The 21,684-nt window shown below is 42.7% G+C and overlaps 1 protein-coding gene across 1 annotated transcript in view; it reads right to left on the minus strand.

Annotated features, from left to right (window-relative positions):
- Window positions 1-21,684, minus strand: part of EYS (eyes shut homolog) — a 1,683,276-nt gene that overhangs the window by 37,084 nt on the left and 1,624,508 nt on the right. Inside the window, 3 exon segments of the mRNA XM_059179314.1 lie at window positions 5,731-5,902; window positions 13,948-14,092; window positions 15,146-15,312. Coding sequence (XP_059035297.1) covers window positions 5,731-5,902; window positions 13,948-14,092; window positions 15,146-15,312 — 484 coding nt within the window.

The raw sequence follows: 21,684 nt of genomic DNA on the forward strand, positions 1-21,684 counted from the left end.
TAGTTGGCAAACGGCACCATCCCACAGAGGAGCGCTAGGAGACTGCACGAAACCCTTGCTGGGTGAAAGCAGAAGACAACAATGAACAAAGAATTCTTAATTTGGAGAGTTTGGGGGACCCCAGAGAGTCTACGATTGGGCACGATAGTTTGGAAACCTCCAAAATTTTATGCAAATTTTTGTGTCTTAAGCGTGTTTATTTTTCAGAGGAAAGGATTTTTAGATTTCACCTGATTCTTGGACATCTGTGAGCCAAAAATAATCAGGAAACCCAGCGTCAGTGAGATTCTGCACTCATGGATAGATTTATGTTGTGAATAAGCCTCATTTATGAACTCAGTGTAAGTCTCGGGTGCCTTTCACATCTTACGGCCACATTCTCTCTGAACTCCTATCGCACTTACTGTCTGTGCAGCTCACTTTTACATTTAGCTTGGTTTTTGTAAGTTTTGGTTTTCCTACCCTGTGCTTTTCTTTCTTTCCTTAAGAAAAAAATTATTTATTTATTTATTTGACAGAGAGAATGAGAGAGAGAGAGATCACAAGTAGCCAGAGAGGCCGGTAGAGAGAGGGGGAAGCAGACTCCCTGCCGAGCAGAGAGCCAGATGTGATGTGGGGCTGGGCTCGGGGCTGGATCCCAGGACCCTAAAGTCCTGACCTGAGCTGAAGACAGATGCTTAACCCAGGCGCCCCTATCCTGTGCTTTTCTTAAAGGAACAAGCCTCACATCACCCTCAGTCATCGTCAGAATATGACCTTAAGGTGTGAAAAGAAACTGAGACATACTAAACATTTTGAGTTGATTTGAGCAAAGATTGATTTGAACCGGGTAGCCTCCAAGCTAGCAGAGAGAAAGGAGCTCTGAGGAGCTGTAGCAAATGAATGCCTTTGACGGCCAGCAGGGAGTGGGAAACAAGGAAGTTACAGTGGCAAGAAAGCAGACTGGTTGTGGCAAGATCTTGTTCCTTTAGAGGATGGCAGGGATCTACCAGGCAGATTATCTAAGTTGTTGCTGATCAGGCGATTCACGACTGACTGGTTTCAGACTCCACTTCTGGGACAGCCTAAACTCTAATTTAGTCAAGTATCGGTTTGGCGCTGTAGGGCTGAGCATAAGCAACTCTATTTGGGGCCTATTGTCTTGTTTTTAAGAAAGGTCAAGCAAAATGCAAATTGAATGAAGTAAAATCTGCTTAAAAACCTGTTGCACAAAACGCATGTACATATATGGATAAGTTACAACTAAACAGATCTCTTCTTTTAGCCCTGGCTGCTGACTAATAACCGAAATAGCTTACTGGTTCTCTGTTGCATCAGAGCTCATCCCAGGAGCATGAAGGCCTTCCATGAACTCTGCCTAATTTTACCCTCATTTGAGAAACAGCATTAGGACACAGCTGGATCTTTGTATGCTGACATACTTGGAACAGGAAAGCAGGGCCTGCAGGGTTTACTGAGTCCAGAGTCCTCACCTTATCAAGCCCGACCCCCTACCTTACTTGGCACAAGACTTTCCCTTATGTATCCATAAGGTCTCCTACTCCCACCTGTGAGGCAGATAACCAAAGGATCATTCTGAGGGTTTTTTTTTTTTTTTTTTTTTTAATGTATACCATCCAGCTATGCATTGGTAAGACACTCTGAGCAATTTTGAGAGTTTGCATGAAACACCATGAAATTTATGCTTCTGGGCTGGGACTTGCTTTTTGAGCATTTAAAAAATATTGTGTTTTATTTATTTGACAGACAGAGACCACAAGGAGGCAGAGAGGCAGGCAGAGAGAGAGGAGGAAGTAGGCTCCCTGCTGAGCAGAGAGCTGACGCTGGGCTCAATCCCAGGACCCTGGGATCATGACCTGAGCCCCCGAAGGCTTTAACGGACTGAGCCACACAGGCGCCCCTAGAAGAAAACTTAAACACCACTGAAAAGTACATTACAAAGAAAACATCTTTTAAAAAAGGATTCCTATTATTGAGATTGGAGCAGAATTACAAACCTTACTGAAAGGAGTAAAATTCTCTGTAAACTCCTGCTACTAGTAGAACAGAATATCTGTGAGTGGGAACCTTAATATTTTTAAACAGCTTTAGTGAGGCATAATTTATACACCATAAAATTTGCCTCTTTTAAATTCAGGAAGCTGTACTTTAAGTAAGTTATTATATGCAATAGTCACAAGAGCTACTTCTGCCTGTACAGTAGTGCTTCACGTGTAGTCAATACGGTGACTATTTTGTTATTTTACTTATTTATTTATTTAAAATATTTTATGTATTTATTTGACAGACAGAGATCACAACAAGTATGCAGAGAGGCAGGCAGAGAGAGAGGAGGAAGCAGGCTCCCCGTGGAGCAGGGAGCCCGATGTGGGGCTTGATGTGGGGCTTTATCCTGGCTGAGACCATGACCTGAGCCGAAGGCAGAGGCTTAACCCATGAGCCACCCAGGCTCCCCTTGTTGTTATTTTAGTAAGAAGATCCCAAACATTGGTCCCAATTTTGATAAGAAAGATTTATAATCCTGTAAAGAAACTTGTCAGAGGTGTCGTTCCCATTGTACATGATTAGTCAAGTCTATGAGTTATTCAAGTCAAGGCTCTCAAGTTAGACCGTAAGAAACAGCTTTCCACCCACACAGGAATTGATGAAACCACCAGGGTTTGTGTTACAAGGCAAGCTACTTCCAACTTGGAGAAAATATGAAAAGTCAATTGAAGTCAACTTCATTAAAAAAATTAAGAATAAATGAACAGATTACATCCTGCAGCTAAGATATTTAACACTTTTGTTACCTTACTATATCATTAGCTGCTTTAAAATTCATTTCTCGTTATTTAGGTTCTGGAGAGAACTTTCATCCTGGAGCTAGAACATTCGATTTGGGGGCCTGCTATACTACTTTTAAAGTGTTGGTTTATCCTCTTGATTCACTCGCAATCTCTGAGGCTTACTTTCCCATCCATTAAATCGGGACTAGGATATTTGCTGCGACTAATTTAGGAAGGTGTGATTAGGAGCAATGGAAATAATGTATGCAAAAATGCTGCTTTGCAATTGTATGGTATTACTTTTGTTACCACAGATCAAGAAGATTTTCTATATTACTCAAGATGATCTGCAAATAGTTTTTAAGTGTCTATCTACACTTGCTGTATTTTCCAAGATAAACACCTGTGGCTTTTAAATGGAAACAGGCCCTTTATTCCATATGGAATTATGACGAGTTGGAGTGAATTTCTTACGTGGTCCTTCAGTTTCCTCTACTTTCTTACCGTTACTTCTATTCTTTACTACTATCAGTTTACTTATTATCACATTAAAAGATGACAAAAACACCTCATAGATGACCTGAAGAATGACCACATTTCCTTAGATAAAGTGAGGTAAATTTGCTTTTTTGAATAACTAAGCTTAGTTAAATAGCAAATTAGAATGCATAAGTTGTAAAGCAAACCTAAAGATTTCATTAAAGATTGTAAAGAAGTAACAACAAAATCATAATGGTTAAGCTAATTCAAACATATCTTTATGACGGTGGTGTCCCAAGCCTCAGGTTTTGTCCTAAGTACCTCCATGGCCTTGAGCACATTACACATTTTTTCTTCGCAAGTTTCCATACAATTCAGCTAATATTTTAAATTTAAATTTAAATTTAAATTTAAATTTAGATGCCTTGGACATTCCAGAACACCAAGACTTTTCATTCTTGTTTTGGATTAATTTAGATTTGATTCCCCACTGACCTTCCTCCCACAATCGTAATTGGTAAGTCATAACATCCCATGAATATTTCTCTGTAATATCTTCTAAATTAATTCTTTCCTTTTTTATGGCTATTTATTAAAACCAGTCCCTTCATAATGTGCTTAGATTTTCCAAAACTGTCTCCTACTGATACTCCGATATATCCATGCTGTAAGGGGATGTCGACAGGATTGTCTTCACCGTGGCTTTCTCCTGCCTAGAAACTGCTTCTGTCTCATTCTTGAGGACAATCAAATCTGTTATCTATCACGTCAATTTCCCATCCTCCTATACTTCTTGTGTCACATTTCATATAGCTAATCAATTACAGTATTAGGTTTAGTCAGTTTGGCTTCATGCTCATGATCGTCATGGGGTCACCTTGCCTGTCCTTACACTGGCACTTGTGTTTAGAACCCTTGGAATGAAGATTACTTCTACTTTTTCCTGGAATAGCTACTCATTGGTTCATGAACTGAACAAATAATTAATGGATGCCTATTCTATGCTGGGCAGCTCTTCAAGGTGTGAGGGATACAATGGTAGAATGAGAGATCAGGCCCATTGTCAGGGGAAAATAATAACTAACATGTAAACAAGCAAACAAATACAATTTGAGAATAATATTTGTGGAGAAAATAAAAATATGATGATGTGATAGAGAATGAATGGAGGGGGGGATAGTTTTGGGTTGCTCTAAGGGGGAGCATCTTCCTGAGGAGGTGATAAGGAGGCAGCCAAACGGAGACTAATGGCAAGGGTGCCCCCTGCTGGAAGATACCGTGTACCGGTCTAGAAGCCGCAATGAGCTGGGTGTATTCCAAGGACAGAGGTAGACTAACTGGACTTGAGCATACTGAGGGAATGAGAGAGAAGGTCCAAGAGGCTGCCATGGCCAGATCATGGAGGGCCTTATCAGTTATGGTGGAGGCTTTAGATTTTACTCTACATGTCCTAAGAAGTCACTGGAGAGTAGTTTTGGGTAAGACATAGGAAGATCTAATGGTATCTCCTCTCTACCTCTCTACCACCTCTCTAACTCCCCTCTACCTCCACCACCTCCCCATCTGCTTCCTGCCAAGAAGCCTTTCCTCACCAACTCAGTGCATCGTAATTAGCAGTCGTTTGAACATTGCACTTTGCTTTGGGTTATTTTCTGGTGAGGAGGTGGGGGAGAACTGTTCAGGGGAAGTAAGGGATTCACGTAGGTGTTAAAAAACTGGGTGCTTTTCTACCCTTGTCTTCCAGGGGATGTTCTGATATCTTACTTCCCGAATTGCTCTGCAGGGAGCTAGCTTAGTGGCGAAGGGCATCATGCCTCCTGACATGCCCTGTGGGACAATGCTGACTGATCACTTTGTGGCTGTCTCATACAGATGGAGAACAGCTATGATGTAAGAAACTGAATTGAATAGCTAGAGTGGAAGAAATGGAAGGACGCACTGCTTACATCCTCTTTCTTTGGCATATTCCCAGAGCACCCTCTCACACTACATATGCACCGGGAGGTGCCCAAGAAAAGAGGTTCCTTACAAGACAACACTCCTTTGTTCTTCCCACTCAATAGGTCATTTTCTTTCATACTAACGTAGTTTGGAAGTCAAATCACACAGCTTTGCGAGGGTCCACCTAGCGAAAGGCCCTTTATGACAGAGCTCAAACCCAAATACGAAAGCGAATCTGGTAGGCAAACCCTTGATGAACGTTTCTGGTAACACTCTCAACGCTATGAATTCAAGATTCTTTTCCATGGTGTCTGGAATGAGATGTAGTGGCTTATTTCCATTGTTTAAAAGAATTGAGAAGATGGCATAAATGTTGCACGGACCCTTCCCAGGTGCTTTTATCCGTCGCCCAGTCACCTAGGAAGTCACATCAAAATATTTTGAAAGTGAGCATCGGTGTGGGTTTCTAGTGTGTATGAGTGGAGTGCTGCTTAGCACGCAAATGACCTACCAGTTTCTTACTTAATAATGTTATACTTACTAAGCAGCAGATCTACCCTCTATGCATGTCCCACCGTTGGCACATTTCATTAAGCTGCAGGGAGAAGCATCGCACTGGTCAACGCTGCGCCCGGCGGTCGGGTGGCCCTCAGGGTCTCCCAGGCCTCTGAAACGGCCCTTCTCAGTACGAACTTGCACAGTGAAAATGCAACCTTGGAGAAAGGCAAAAATACTTCATATTAAAACACTGGAAGAAACAGACAAAACAAGAAGAGAATTTTTGAAGAAGCACTTGTTTCATGATAAAGTAATATATGTCATTTTTTAAAAAAAAGACTATAAAAATATAAAAACACAGAGAAGCACAGAGAAAAAAATTATTTTTTTACAGTATCAACACTGTAGAAAAGACAATGTTTTTTTTTTTTTGTTTTTTTGTTTTTTAAGATTTATTTATTTATTTGAGAGAGAGAGAGTGAGCAGGGGTGGGGCAGAGGGAAAGAATCTCAAGCGGACTCCACCACCTAGAGTGGGCAGCCTGAGATCATGACCTGAGCTAAAACTAAGAGTCGACTGCTCAACCAACTGAGCCACCCCTTGCCCCCAGAAAAGACAATTATTAACATTTTGGTATGTATTATATACCACTAATTATTAACATACTAATTATTATGCACATAGCAGTTTTTCTATGGTTAGCTGTGTTTTCTTGTAAACAAAACATTAAACTGCATTAAACTCTATAATATATAGTATTCCAAGCATTTGTATAGCATAAATACCATTAACCCTTTTTTTTTTTTTTTAAGATTTTATTTATTTAGGGTGCCTGGGTGGCTCAGTGGGTTAAGCCACTGCCTTCGGCTCAGGTCATGATCTCAGGGTCCTGGGATCGAGTCCCACATCGGGCTCTCTGCTCAGCAGGGGCCTGCTTCCCTTCCTCTCTCTGCCTGCCTCTCTGCCTACTTGTGATCTCTCTCTGTCAAATAAATAAAAAAAAAAAAAAAAAAGATTTTATTTATTTATTTGAGATCACAAGTAGGCAGAGAGGCAGGCAGAGAGAGAGAGAGAGGGAAGCAGGCTCCCTCCTGAGCAGAGAGCCGGATGTGGGGCTCGATCCCAGGACCTTGGGATCATGACCTGAGCCGAAGGCAGAGGCTTTAACCCACTGAGCCACCCAGGCGCCCCCATTAACCCTTTTTTCATAGCATTAACTATTTTTAAATGATGGCCTACTGTTGTTTCATATAATATACCAAGTTAACCTTCAAATATTGGGCAATTGACTCATTTCTACTTTTTTGCTATTAAAAATAATTCTGTGATTAACATTATATGGATATTCTTTGTGTATTTGCTAATTATTTTGTTAGTATTATTTTCTAGTAGTAATACTACTAGCACAAAAGATATGAATGCTTTGAAGGATGTCCCAGTGTCATAGATATTTTGCACAATTTTATTTTCCCCACTCACTACTGGAGCATCTGCTTCTTCATAATCATCACATGCAAGAGATTATTGTGTTTCCTTTTAAAATGAAATAAAGAATAAGATTTTCTTTTGCTATTTTTAAAATAAATTTAAATATATTTTTTTAAGATTTCATTTATTTGTTTGTCAGAGAGAGAGAGAGAGAGCACACATACAAGCAGGCACAGTGGCAGGCAGAGGCTGAGAGAGAAGCAAACTCCCTGTGGAGCAAGGAGCCTGATGCAGGACTCGATCCCAGGACCCTGGGATCATGGCCTGAGCTGAAGGCAGTGACTTAACTGACTGAGCCACCCAGGCGTCCCTTTCTTTTGCTATTTTTAATTGGGGTTGAAAACCTCTTAGTAAATTTATAAGCCATTTGTATTTCTTCTTTTTCATTTGTTCATTATGTATTTTTTCCCCTCTATTCACCACTTTAAACATTAATTTGGAAGACCTGCTTACATAATGAGTGTATTAGTTGTTTGTCCTATATTGTTAATACTTTCCTCAGTTTAATATTTGCCATTTAATCTTTCTTATGGTGAAGCTCTTATTTTTTTATGTAGAGAAGTTTGTAATTTTTATGTTGTCTCATTTCTCTTTTTTTCTCTCACGGACTAGTCTCTGCATATATCCTTAGAAAGGTTTTTCCCACGTATACACTGAATGATCTTACTGATATATGGAATCTAAATAAAATTTAGCTCATAGAAGCAGAGTGGAATGGTGGTGCCAGGGGCTGGGAGTGGGAGAAATGGGGAGAGGTTAGTCAAATGGTACCAACTTTCACTTATAAGATGAGTACGTCCTGGGGATCCAATACGCAGCATGCACCTATAGTCAATAATACTGTCTTATATACCTGAAATTTCCTAAGAAAGTAAATTGTAAGTGTTCTTACCACACATACATACAAGGTAGCCATGTTAGTTGATGAATGTGTTAACTCGACCATAGTACTCTTTTCACAATGTATATGTATTCCAAATCATAACATTCTACATCTTAAATATATACTATTTTATTTGTCAATTGCATTCAGTAGTGCTGGGAAAAGAAAGATCTTTAACACCCCAAGATTAGGAAAATATAAACAAAAAGGTCAGTTCAACAAAGACTTTATATGCAACTATTTGGGACCCTGAAATGTATTATAATTTTACTTCTCTCCTTCAACACTTACAGTTTATTTATAAAGTATTTTTAAATCAATATGGTTATCAGTCATAGTGTCTTTAAAATGAGAAAATAAAGGCTAGCTTAGATATTATTTTTGAAACTTTAAGGAGCTAAAAGCATGGAATAATTCCTCATGGTGAAAAAGATGGGCTCAGTTTTGAAAGGTCATGGATTTACTTCCCAACTTAATTTCCACTGGCATTTTCACTGACGAGCACCTCTCTCAGCAGGCACTGATATTTTCTTATTGTGAGAGAACAATGATTGTCCTGCCTCAGATTTAACCTTTGTTATTTCTCCAAGTCTTGCCATCTGCTCTTACACACAAAAAAAGCACTGCACAAAATGAAGAAATTAATGAATTCAACTAGCTGTATACAGAATAGCCAGGTAACTTAATTAACAAAGTAGGGTTTCCCATGCTTTTTGCAGAGTGAAATGCACTCGGCAGAGAGCAGAAGTGTAAGTATAGAGTGGAGTCATGTGGCTTTGGGTTCAAGAGCCACACTGTGGGTAGCTGATCCAAGCCTGAGTGCCAATCTTTGTGCTTTTAAAATGGGGACAAGAGTAACTATTCTGTGAATTAAGAGGAATGGGGTAATATCCATAAACTGGCCAGTATAATCCTCGGCAATTAGCAGGTGGCATACTCATACTCTGTCTCCCTAATTGTCTCAAGACATTTACTGCCTTTATAAAACTTTTTTTTTCTTTTTAGCAAAAATTGAGCTTTTTGTAGTTTTTATAATCATGCACTTAAAAAAAAACTTGCAAATGACTATAACAAATATTAAATTCTGAAATGTTTCATTTAAAACCACTTTTCCTTTGTATGGATAAATGAAGTGCTTTTGTTATGAGGAACTGCTGAAATAGATTTTTGGCTAAAAACATGGCAGTGCTATATTTAGAGAAACATTTGGCTAATACAAATAGTTAAATGTGTTTATTTTACAGAGAGGTGCTTCGTGTCAGCCAACATATGCAGTTTACGGGCAATGACAGTTGAAGCCATATGTAGAATATATACTGTATATTTTCAGTCCTACTAACACAGCAAAGTATAATCTGCTTAGTATCACAACATGCAGGGGCGCCTGAGTGACTCTATTGGTTAAGCCTCTGCCTTTGGCAGAGGTTGTGACCTCGGGTTTCTGGGATCGAGTCCAGCATTGGACTCCTTGCTCAGCAGGGAGCCTGCTTCTCCCTCTGCCTCTGCTCCTCCCCCTGCTTGTGTTTGCTCTCCCAAATAAATAAGTAAATAAAATCTTAGGAAAAAAAAGTTTAGCACCATGCACCACATATTCAATACATACCTCCTGCAAATGATAAAGTACTTATGATAAAGACGTGGAAGACATCAGCCGTGTGTATCACATAAGTGGTGGCATTTTTTGGACAGTAAGATAATACTTAAATTGTGGCAATAAATCCTTTCTCCCCCTCACCTTGTGTTCTGGTTTTGAAAAGTACCATGCCATTAAAAAGAGAGAAAGAGAGAAAGCTGAACTAGCAAGAAACTGACCATACTGGCAGAACAAGGTGTTTTAGTTGGAATAACATGTTCTTTACAGTGTTGTCGATGAATCTGAATCTATTTCATGCCCACTCTGGTATTCAGTTGAGTGATAAATACTGAGTAATACTGAGTATGGTATTGATACCATAAATACTGGTATCAATGAATCCGCACTGCTGTAACACTAGAATAATAGCTGAGACGGTAGATTTCCCCAGGTTCACATTGACCAGAGTAACTTCTGGTTCCACATTAGGACTAAATAGGTCAGTCAGTGAAAGCAACAGATCTTGGAACCCTGACGAACGTGAGGGATCTTCTTCATATAAAATTGCACATGGCGGGGGGGCACCTGAGAGGCTCAGTGGGTTAAAGCCTCTGCCTTCGGCTCAGGTCATGATCTCAGGGTCCTGGGATCGAGCCCCACGTCGGGCTCTCTGCTCAGTGGGGTGTTTGTTTCCCCCTCTCTCTGCTTGCCTCTCAGCCTACTTGTGATCTTTCTCTCTGTCAAATAAATAAGTAAAATCTTTAAAAAAAAATGCACATGGGCACATGCGCAATAATGGGTGTGGTTTCAGAAGACTCAAGGACCCACTGAATCCCACCCAGGAACCTCAAGCTGAGAACCCTGCAGCTTGGGAAGAGATGTAACTTTGGAGAGGAGGGTGGAGTTCTTACAGCAGGTGAGAGAGTAAGGCCTTCTCTGTCTGGCTTATGTCGATTATTCTGGTTAAGGGTTAAATATCCTCAAGATCTTCATAAGTATTAAAGATTATAGGGAAGTCATGGCTCAATAGAAACCATTTCCAGAACAAAAACAAATGGGCTTTATCAAGAGTAGGGATTTATATTTTAGACAGGGAACTTCTGGATTAGAGTCATTTATCACTAGTGTTTATAAAAATATGAAAGCCCAAGTCATATACTCTTTTACTATGTGTAATCACCACTCTAAAGCATATGTGGTAACCTTAGTCTATTGGGTTTTTTTTCTTAAAGATTTAAATTTATTCATTTGAAGAGATCACAAGCAGGCAGAGAGGCAGGCAGAGAGAGAGAAGAAGAAGCAGGCCCCCCGTGGAGCAGAGAGCCTGATGTGGACTCGATCCCAGGACCCTGGGATCATGACCTGAGCCGAAGGCAGAGGCTTTTAACCCACTGAGCCACCCAGGCGCCCAACCTTAGTCTATTTATTAAAATTTTTCATGAAACTCTGCATTTGTTTTATTATGATTAATTAATACAGTGGCTTCCAAATTCATGGAAGCTTATTGAAATGCAAATTTATTTATTTATTTATCGAAATGCAAATTTTTAGATTCCACCACAGATGATGTCATGATGAGGTTGTTCTGGCATAGTGTCCAGAAATCTATATTTTAAGGAAATTATCCTATATCCTTCTTTACAGACAGTAGTAGTGGGTCCTGCTGTGATCCGGTTGTGATGGTACACGTGCAAGAAGTATCCAAAATTTTCAGAACATAGAGAACGTGTGTTAATAATGGACGAGAGGCAGTCAGCAGGGGAGGATTCAAGAGACAAGTGATAAGATTAGGGGCTTTCAAGGTCATGGAACTTCCATGAGATCAGATTAAGAGGCATTTGCTGAGACAACCTGCCCAAGACTTAGATCCCGGGAACCCTGGCAGCCGACGTGGTTCCAGGTGTGCGCAATCCTAGTGTTTCTGTCAGAGGAAGGACCCGCCGTGTGCTTGCTGCACTCGGCTCCCCGACACACTTAACGACAAAATGACTGGTTTGGGGAGAGCCTCTGTTCTCATTAGCAAGTGTACAGAAAATTCATAATACAAGGGAGAAAATCACACGAGAAAACCACAGGAAGCCCTGGATTTCAATAAATCTGACGATATCAAATCCAAGGACACGCGATAGAATTATAATAATATCAACATACATCGAGTGTTTATCATGCATTAGTTTTGGGGATAAGCATTTACTATAATTATTTCACTTAATTGATTAACTCAGAAGAACCCTATGAGGTAGATATTTTTCTCCTCTGAGGAGAAAAGAGAAGGAAATGGAAGCGTCGAGAGTCCGAGGGGCAGGCTACAAGTTAGGTAGTAGCTACGTGGCAGAGCCTGAATCTGAGGACGCCCCGACTCCAGAGCCTGCTCCTAACCGGTGTCCGCACGTGTAGTGAAGAAGGAGAAGCCAGTGTCTGAGAGGAGCTGTGCCCCGTCCCACCGTCATTGTCACCAATGTGAAGCAGGCACCGTAAGCCAGGCGCCAACCTTGTGCTCTCTCAGCATTCCCTCAATTTCAGAGCTACACAGGAGAGAAGTGCTGCTCTTACTCCATTTGACAGGTGAGGCACAGTGAGGCACGGGGAAATGACTGCCCTGAGGCTTGTAGGTGGCAGAGCTGGGGTGCACACCCCAGCTGGTTCTTGGGTTTCAGAGTCCACGCTCTTATCCCTATTCCCGGAGTATTGATGTAAGCCTCGTCTGTGAATAAATGACAGCAAGGTTTGATGACCCCCTCCTGCCCCCAGGGTCTCCACTTGCTAAGGGGAAGATGCACATCTTTGTATTCATAAGTTTACCCATCCTTTTTCTTGAATATAGTGTTTTTAAGAACTCATTGATTTGTCATGCCCTTACAATCCTTTCCAGATGATCTGCTGCTGTGCAAGAACTGTCGAGCTCCTACATTGAGCAGAGCGCCTTAATATGCTTTAAACTCATCTGTAAGACCCTTCTGAGACTCCGCACTGATTACATATTCAAGGAAAAAGTTTCCTGGACAGCCTGGGCAGATGAACTCATTTTACCGGAAGATTACCTTGTATCACGCGGGTTAGCTGTGTTGCTTTCGTATTTTCCAGTACATGGGCTCCTGCATCCGTGTTTCGGCAGAAGTCGGAGAAGGTGGGGAGAAGGATGCTGCCAGGTAGGCAGAGGACTCAAGTGCCTGGAATGGCTTGTGATGGCAACTCCTGTCCTGCCGAGATGTGCCTCACACCGTGCTCCCTATTCCTGGACTTCTGCCAGAGAGTAGGCTGGTCGCGGGCGGGTGGCCCAGGACTCTATAACCAACAGCTCCTTGAGCAAATATTCTGAGACTAGGATCCGTCAAAAAGCTTATTTTCACCAAATGCACTATATAATAATTCAATGCATGTCTTTATCTCACCACTCTACTGTGTAATCAGCTTTGTGGGAGAAGGTCTGAGTCTATTTCCCTTCTGAACACAGAGAGACAGACTATGACAATACAATCACTTGCTCAAGCATAATGTTCCCCCTTAACCCTCTTCACTTATGGGCTACACCTCGGTGGTGTGTGGATCAGTTAACCGCTGTCATTTCTCACCTGCATATCAAGTGTGCTCCAAAGTTAGTTGGAGTTTTAGTTTTTACTGTGACTCCGTGAGGTTTACCTTTCTTGCCCTATATTAAAAAGCACCCTATATACATATATATATATATATATATATATATATATATACACATATATATATATATAAATTAGAGGCAGCTGGGTGGCTCAGTCAGTTGAGCATCTGCCTTCGGCTCAGGTCATGATCCCAGGGTCCTGGGGTCCAGTCCTGCCTTGGACACTCTGCTCAGGGGGAGTCTGCTTCTCCCTCTCCCTCTGTCACTGCTCCTACTTGTGATCTCTCTCTCTCTCTCTGTCAAATGAATAAATAAAATCTTAAAAAAAAAAAAAAACTTAGCCATGCCCCTGATTCCCCCATATCATGCTCTATTTTTCCTTCCCCCCCTACAGAATTTGTCAGCTTATACTCTTTTCTTATAGTATTTTTACTTACTCATCATATTCAGTGTTTATTGTCTTTACCCAACTGGAATGTACACTCACAAGGGCGGGGATCTTTGTTTTCTTCATGGAAACACAATACACACGTAGTACATAGGTAGAAATTGATGAATGAACAGGGACCGAATGCTTTCTATTAAAACCAAATTTTGATCAAATCTGATTAGAAAGAAATCCATATTTCTGGTTTTGGAATAAGAAGTACATTATTTAAGGCTTTTTCTTGTCTCAGAATTTGAAACAGGTAGGTAGAACGTAAAACCATCCATGCCTTACCTTGAAAGCCGTTTTTAAAATCAGCTCCACTGGGTAAGAGATCTGGTGTATATTCACTGTAGCCACCTACATAAAACTGACTGACGACATTGAGACCAACCAGTCTTCCCGGGGAGATGACGGATTTATTTTTATGATCATCTACCTTCAAAAGGAAAAGAATTCAAAACCTATTAAAAAAGGAATTAATTCCCCAGGGTGAACTGTTAAGATACTGTTTTGTTATTTCCCATTAACTTGGCATGAAAAATTCACAAAGACCTGAATTTGGGGGAAAAAAAAAAAAGACCTCACCACTCTATTCTTTGCTTCTCTGCTGGTGTCTGTTACCATGGATATATTAATATAGCAGTCATGGCTTTGCATTTCAATCAAAATCACAGTTCTCCAAAGATCAGGCGCTGGCATCCCGCTGGTATCCCTCCGTCTAGCCTTGGTCCCTCCCCTTCCTTTCTCAATACAGCCACAAGAGTCATTTATCAAAAAAAGGTCAATTGACTGCGGTACCCAATCCCCCTTCTTAAGTTTTTCAGTAGTTCCCCATAGCTCTTGATGAAACACTGAATCTAACTTTCTGGGGACACCTAGGTGGCTCAGTTGGTTAAGCGTCTGCCTTCAGCTCAGATCATGATCCCAGTGTCCTGGGATCGAGACTCTGGGATGGAGCCCTGAGTCGGTCTCCCTGCTCAGTGGGGAGCCTTCTTTTCCCCCTCTCTCCCCCCGACTCATGGTCTTCTCTCTCTCTCAAATACATAAATAAAATCTTTTTAAAAAATCGAACTTCTTAGTGTGACGTCTAAGTCCTTTGATAATACAGACTTGGTCTACCAGTTAGCCACTTCTTTTGCTCCTCCCTACCTAATAAACCACACTGAACTACTCATGTTCTTCAAGTCCACACTGGCCACTGTTGTTGTTCTGAACTCCCATTTATTTGCAGTTATGCTCAAACATCACCTTTTAGGGGGAGCATTTCCGGAGCCCTCTCTCTCACCTTATCTACATTAGTCATCCCCCTTACTTATGCCCATACCACCTAATTGCAAGCGTGCCTCTCATCCTCAGCTGTGAACATTTTCTGTGAACTGCGTGGGACAGGAAGCACGGGCCTCTTGCCTCTGGCCTCCACTACACAGATCCGATGGCATATGGTAATGCTCAGCAAAGCTGCGGGACGGAAGAAGGGATGACATTTTACCTTCAGCCAGCCCATCTGGAAGCACCTCCCCAGACGGACGGTGTGGATGGCGAGGCTCAGATCGAGGGGATCACTGGTGATACTGGCTGTGCCCGATCCCAAGTTGTAAGTGTAAACCACACTGCCGTTGTGCAGACCCACGGCCAGGAAATCGTCGCCGTTCAACCCTGGGATGAGAAGAAACGTGTGGGGCATGCTCGCTGAGAGAAAATTCAGGAGTCTAGTCAGATTTGCTTCATCGTCTAGTTCTGAGGCACAGACCAGCATACAGGAAGTTATAATGGACGTGCAGCCTCTCGTCCACGCTCAGGTATGTGTGCATCTGGGTATTGTTATTCACACACCCAGAAACCGTGTGAACACTAGAAGTTTTTCTTTGAAGCCATGAGGGCGCTCCTCAACCCAGAAGCATGATCAATACCTAAAAAGTGGGGATTAAAATTTCATTTTTGTCTGAAGGAAATTCAGTGTGCACTTCACAACACATAAGACTTGATCATAGAGTTGAACTGCTCTGATAGTTCAGAAGACTCAAAAGATTGAGATAACTGAGCTTCAGCTTTGAAATTCTATGATTTGAAGTTTTAAAAATGTTATTTCCATAATTGCTCAGGATATGCTATGATTGTTCTATTATAAAAGCTCTCGACCATACCTCTATGGCCACTTAAAGGTGGGTTGTTTCTGTGTTCCCTATTCTCATTCTCCCTCCATTAGTTCAGGACCACCCATGGAGAACAGTGAATTGCAAGACCCAGAACATTCAGGATACAGCTGATACAGACCCACGGAGAAAGGGGAATGTGGCTGGGAAAGAACCAGCATCAGACACGAGAGGAGGGTCCTGGCAGTATGCCTGGTACCATTAGAAAGCTTGGAGATGGTCAACGGTGTCATTCCCAGCAGGCGGGCAGAGCACCTGCAGGTCAAGGCAGAGTTTCTTGAGTTAAGTGGAGACAAGAGACCTGTCCACAGGGATGAAGGACCTAAATATATCATCCAGTTTCTGAAAGATGTGGTTGTGGACCTTAATACTGAAGTTTTCAAGTAGGAAACTAAGGCAAGTATTTCTGGTCAGAGGAAGAATAGGAGGCCTGATAGAAGTAAGAAGTTTCATCAGGAGGCAAAAAATAGAAGCGACTCCTTGGACATGGACAAAGTTTGTTATGAATGTGCACAACTTCCTTTTCCTACACTGTTATGGGCATTGTTGTAGTCTCCCTTGGCTTCTGTTGTTAGGCTAAGCAGGGTAAAGGAGAGAAAGATCTGGAGGTTTCTAGATAGTGTAGAGAGGTGTGCTTCCTAAGGCACTGGAAAATGGAAGACAGATATGTAGAGATACTTGAATCTGCCTGTGCTTTTCTTTTCTTTTTTTTTTTTTTTAAGATTTTTATGTATTTATTTGACAGAGAGAGATCACAAGTAGGCAGAGAGGCAGGCAGAGAGAGAGGAGGAAGCAGGCTCCCCGCGGAGCAGAGAGCCCGATGTGGGACTCGATCCCAGGACCGTGAGATCATGACCTGAGCCGAAGGCAGTGGCTTAACCCACTGAGCCACCCAGGCACCCTGCCTGTGCTTTTCTAATGGGCCTGCCATGGGCCCTGAGCTGGGTTGTTTTGGAAGCTGCTTAGGTGAGCGTGACATGCAGCCAGGGTTGAGGCACTGTGTTACGCACCATCCGTGTTGGGAACTCATAACAAATCTCGTTCTCTTTCAGGTGATCTCTTCCCCCTCTGTAGTGGTGGAGCACCTTAGGTGGGTTATACACTTAAAATGGGAAGACTTCCCAGGAGAAAACAGATTCAGGAAGGCAGTTTGGCAGAAAGGAGAAAAACCGTTAGAAATTGAAGTCTTTAAGACAGTGGTTGGACTTCAGAAGTCAAAGGGAGAACGGGCTGAAGAAAGAATTGTAAGAGCCTCTTCCGGGGGCTGTGAATGGGGGTCTTTTTTAAGGCGTTCTAGTGGGCATCGGCATGGTCTTTTCAATTGCTCAGACTGCTGCAGCGGAGATGGTATTCTGCCAGTGGAACTGGTGGCAGGAGAGCAATTTATGTGAGACATAGCCTTTTCTCCTTTCTGTCCTCTTGCCATTCCTCCTTCCTCAAGTCATCAAGAGCCTGTGTCATGCCAAGAACAACATGATCCGCAAGGTTCTCCAGCCTGGCTGAGAGGAGATGGGAAGTTTGTCTCAAGCGCCACAGGGATCAGAGGAAGAGCAGCAGTGGGGGCCGTCATGATAGGGTGGGAAGGACAGTTAGGAAAATCCAAAAGAAAGTGATTTTGGAGTTGGTTTCTGAGCTAACCCGCAAAGCGACAAATGAGAAGTTCGCAGGTAGATGAGGAGAGGGGAGGTTCTGAAGAGGGCTGGTCAAAGCAGAGGGAGGATCAGCGCCGTAGAGGCGGAGGAGACGGAATGCTTCCAGGACTGCTGCGGGCTGGGCAGGGCTAGTGTTTGGTGTCTGTGGCACAAGGAGCCATATCCTCAAGGCTTAGTCGACTGCAGTGAGTAAGACGCTCAGGAGCCATGAAAGGATTCTGAATGGGAGAATTATAGACATTTTAGATTTTATTTGCTCATTTTAAAATTTTTATTTATTTATTTTTCAGAGAGAGATTGGAAGAGAGAGAGAAGGGAGGAGGGGCAGGTGGAGAGAGAGAGGATCTTAAGCAATCTCTCCACCCAGCACGGAGCCTGACGCGGGCTCGATCTCACAACCCTGATCCTGACCCGAGCCAAGTCAAGAGTCGGACACTTAACTGACTGAGCCACCCAGGTGCCCCTAGTCTTAGATTTTAGAGGACTCTCAGAGCATTGTTGGGGGCAGAACAGAGGCAGATTTGGAATCTCTCTGGAAGATGGTTCCCGTGACTCAAGACTCGTGATTTGGTTAAGGTCCAAATCAAGCTAGAGGCAGAGAGGATGGAGGAAAGAGGAGGATCGTTGGTGTGTGATCTGGAAGGAAAACCTGAAAGGACAGATCAGTCTGCAGGAATGAGTTGAGGGAGAGGAAGAACTGAAGGGGTCCCAAAGAGTATGGTTTAAAGAAGCAGGTGGAATGACTGGGTTGTTATGGAGACAGAAGCCTTGGCAAGGGGCAGGGTGGGGAGAGAGACGTCAGATACCCCTGCCTGCAGACCTGTCCCGGAGCACAGAAGTAGGGATGCACAATAAGCAGATCCAGGAAGCTAATCAAACTGCCAAGCAGATGATCCCTTCTTACTTACAAACCACGGGTCCACCCAAGTAGTGTTCCTTTTCTCTGCCACACCTTCCCGTCTGGACTTTTCCTCAGTGGTAACCCCTGACCATGAGGGATGGAAGAGATAAGAGAAAGGAAAGCCGTGAACTACCAGAGCCGGTGCCTGGAAGGTGAACGTTACTTCAGGGAGTTGGAAGTGCTGAAGGAAGAGCTTGTCAAAAATAGATTCTAGATTGACCTTACACCACCTGTGTGAGAATCTCTGAAGCTAGGGCCTGGAAATCTATATATTTTAACAGCATCCCCAACCTGACTAAAATTAGTAACTCTAGGAGGGCGAGGGCACATGACCATCTGTCACCCAGGGCTTCGTGTTTGGAAGGGCCTCATGCTTGGTTTAATGCTCTGTTTTTTTTTTTTTTTTTATTAAGACTTTATTTATTTATTTGACAGAGATCACAAGTAGACAGAGAGGCAGGTAGAGAGAGAGAGGGCAGAGCAGGCTTGCTACTGAGCAGAGAGCCCGATGCAGGGCTCAATCCCAGGACCCTGGGATCATGACCTGAGCCGAAGGCAGAGGCTTAACCCACTGAGCCACCCAGGTGCCCCGGTTTAACGCTCTGTTGTCACATTTTGAGTTTCTCCCAACTGTAAGGTGAAGGTGAAGTCCACGGACAACAGAGCATGACCGAGAACAGGGGCAATACATACCTACAAATGCATGTCTGTTGTTTCTTGCCACCCCACTCACAGGTGGTGTTTGGGACGAGAATCCCTCTAGTACCTCGAATTCACTGAGACTCCAACTGAGCACAACATAAGTGTGTTGCGGGTACAGACTGCGTAGGTGTGGTACTGACCACCCCGAGAGGCTATGCTTTCCGCTTGAACCACAAACTTGCTTCCGGCGCAGAAAGGCCATGGTGAGCTCAGAAAGCTGGAAGATGGAAGAGGCTTAGCATTCCTTTCTTACTGTCATTACTTCTCTGCATTGGCTAATCACTTACACTGAACGTGCAGACCTCGAGGGAAGGGAAAGAGAGGGAAGTCCGCAGATACCTTTCTTTTCAGTCCTTCCTTACCCCACAGTGAGCCAAGGGCAGAGAGTGCTGATAGAGTGTGGGTGTATGAAGGAGTGAAATGAAGACAGTTGACTTAATTTTGTGCAGCAGCTCTCGTATTCTGGTAAGAAAGAAGTACCCAAGCAGGTACACACTATAAAATACCAATTGTGTAGTTTTAGTGATTCTGCATATGGGCTAAGTGCTCTGATATTTGCATTTTTTTAAAGATTTTATTTATTTGACAGAGAGAGATTGCAAGTAGGCAGAGAGGCAGGCAGAGAGAGGGAGAGGAGGAAGCAGGCTCCCTGCCTAGCAGAGAGCCAGATGGAGGACTCGATTCCAGGACCCTGAGATCATGACCTGAGCCGAAGGCAGAGGCTGAACCCACTGAGCCACCCAGGCACCCCCTGATATTTGCATTTTTAAACTGGCATCTCATGATATAAAAATGAATGATAAAAGTCATGTTAATAATTTAATATTTTATTTAACGTGGACTGACATAAAATAGCAACTAAAAGACACCATAAAAGGTGGAGAGACCCCCGAAGGAAAGAAGTGCTTTCAATACTTTTGATGGCATTTTTTCTTTGCTTTCTGAACAAGAAACCCTGAATTTTCATTTTCCGATGGGCCCCACAATCATGTAGCCGTGCCTGAGGGGGGCCCTTTGTTGCCTTCACACAACAAACTGGGAGGGAAGAGCAATGAAAACGAGAGTGACCTGCGCGTCCGAGGCCGTCGGGAGGCTCTGTAGGTAGATGAGATGCTGAGACTTGTGGAGGCATATCTGCCTCAGGGTTTGTTGGGTGACGCTGAGGCACATGAGTGTCCGGTAAATGTCACCTAGCTGCTGGGGTCAGAGCCTGCCTCTGAAGTCAGCCTCATGTCCCAGCCTGTGCTCCTAGCCACTGCCCCTGTAGCAGAGCGAGAGAAGCTTGTGTCTGCCAGAGCTGCGCAAGCTCCTGCCACCACCAACACTTCCTGAAGGTTCCTTGCTGAGGAGTAAGGGGAGTCATGACATCTCTTAGGAGCTTTCTAGGGATTAAGTGATGTTTAATATCTAGGTATCATCACAGTGGCAACCTAGCACCTGGCAGGTTCTCAATAGATGCCTTTTTTTTTTCTTTCCCCCTTGACTATGGCCTTACCTTAGCTTTGAGTATCTTGTCGTCTTCTCCTGCTTCATTAATACAAAGGCTGGGAAGCAGATATTCCTGACCTGCAAGCCAGAGCATGCCTCTGCTTCCAGTTAACCTTTGGGGTCAGGGACAACCGTGAAATCTCTCATTTTTCTTCTTCTTGAAGCCGTAGCCCTGACTGCTTCAGCGTGTTAGTCTGATCTAAGTAAAATATTTTGGAGGGCCAACCATGGAGGTGAAGTGAAGTGAAGTGACTTGAAGGTCTGTTAGCATCCATTTATATGTCTTATGTCACTTTTCTGTAATTTACTGAAGTGAAAATTTCTTGCCTTAAAGCACACAGTAATATGAACAATGCCATATTTCAAACAACCACCACTAACTGTATCCTCAAATTTAAGTGCTTGTTTATAACATTGGTCTGTGAGAGGCTTTGAGAAATAGATGGGCAATTTCTATTTTTACATTTGTCAATTCACAAAGTTAGAGATGATATTGGGCATTTATACTGTTAGAGATTTTTAGTGTTTGACACAGTGAGTTTTTTCATGAAAAAAACTGGAACTAAGCTCATTTGGCATGCAGAACACAAAGCCACAGCGAATCTTAATGAAACCAGGCTTAGGAAGAAGATTTTCAGACAAAGCAAGGAATAGTTGTTGGATATTACTTAGGAGCTGGTGCTAAGAAAGAAGGATTTAGCAAGATTATGTTGTGCAAGTGGCAAAGAGGGAGGAAGAAAACAATAGGAGATGACTTTGGATGAATAGTAGTTAAGAATAACAAGATCCAGGAAGTGAATAAAAATCCCTTTAGGATGTACAGAAGAAAAAAAAAAAACACACAAAACCCAAACAAACTTGGGCTCTCATTGGCTAGAAAGAAGAGTCTTACTCAGTTCTACAAATATTGTTACACAGAGAGCTTTGAAGTGGGTGTGTGGTGGTGAACCATATTTAGCATTGTAACAACTCATAATGATTCTTACAGATCTCATGGGGGAAGATGATGAGATGCTGTGGTCAGAAAAGCATCCGGCTTCATAATGAACAGAACAGTGGCTTAGCAACAGAAGCAAGACTCAGTCTAAGGGAAGAGGGGTATGGTGGCCAAGGTAACAATGATAAATAATGG

This window comes from Mustela lutreola, chromosome 6 (assembly GCF_030435805.1).
Source record: "Mustela lutreola isolate mMusLut2 chromosome 6, mMusLut2.pri, whole genome shotgun sequence".
Taxonomy (NCBI): Eukaryota; Metazoa; Chordata; class Mammalia; order Carnivora; family Mustelidae; genus Mustela; species Mustela lutreola.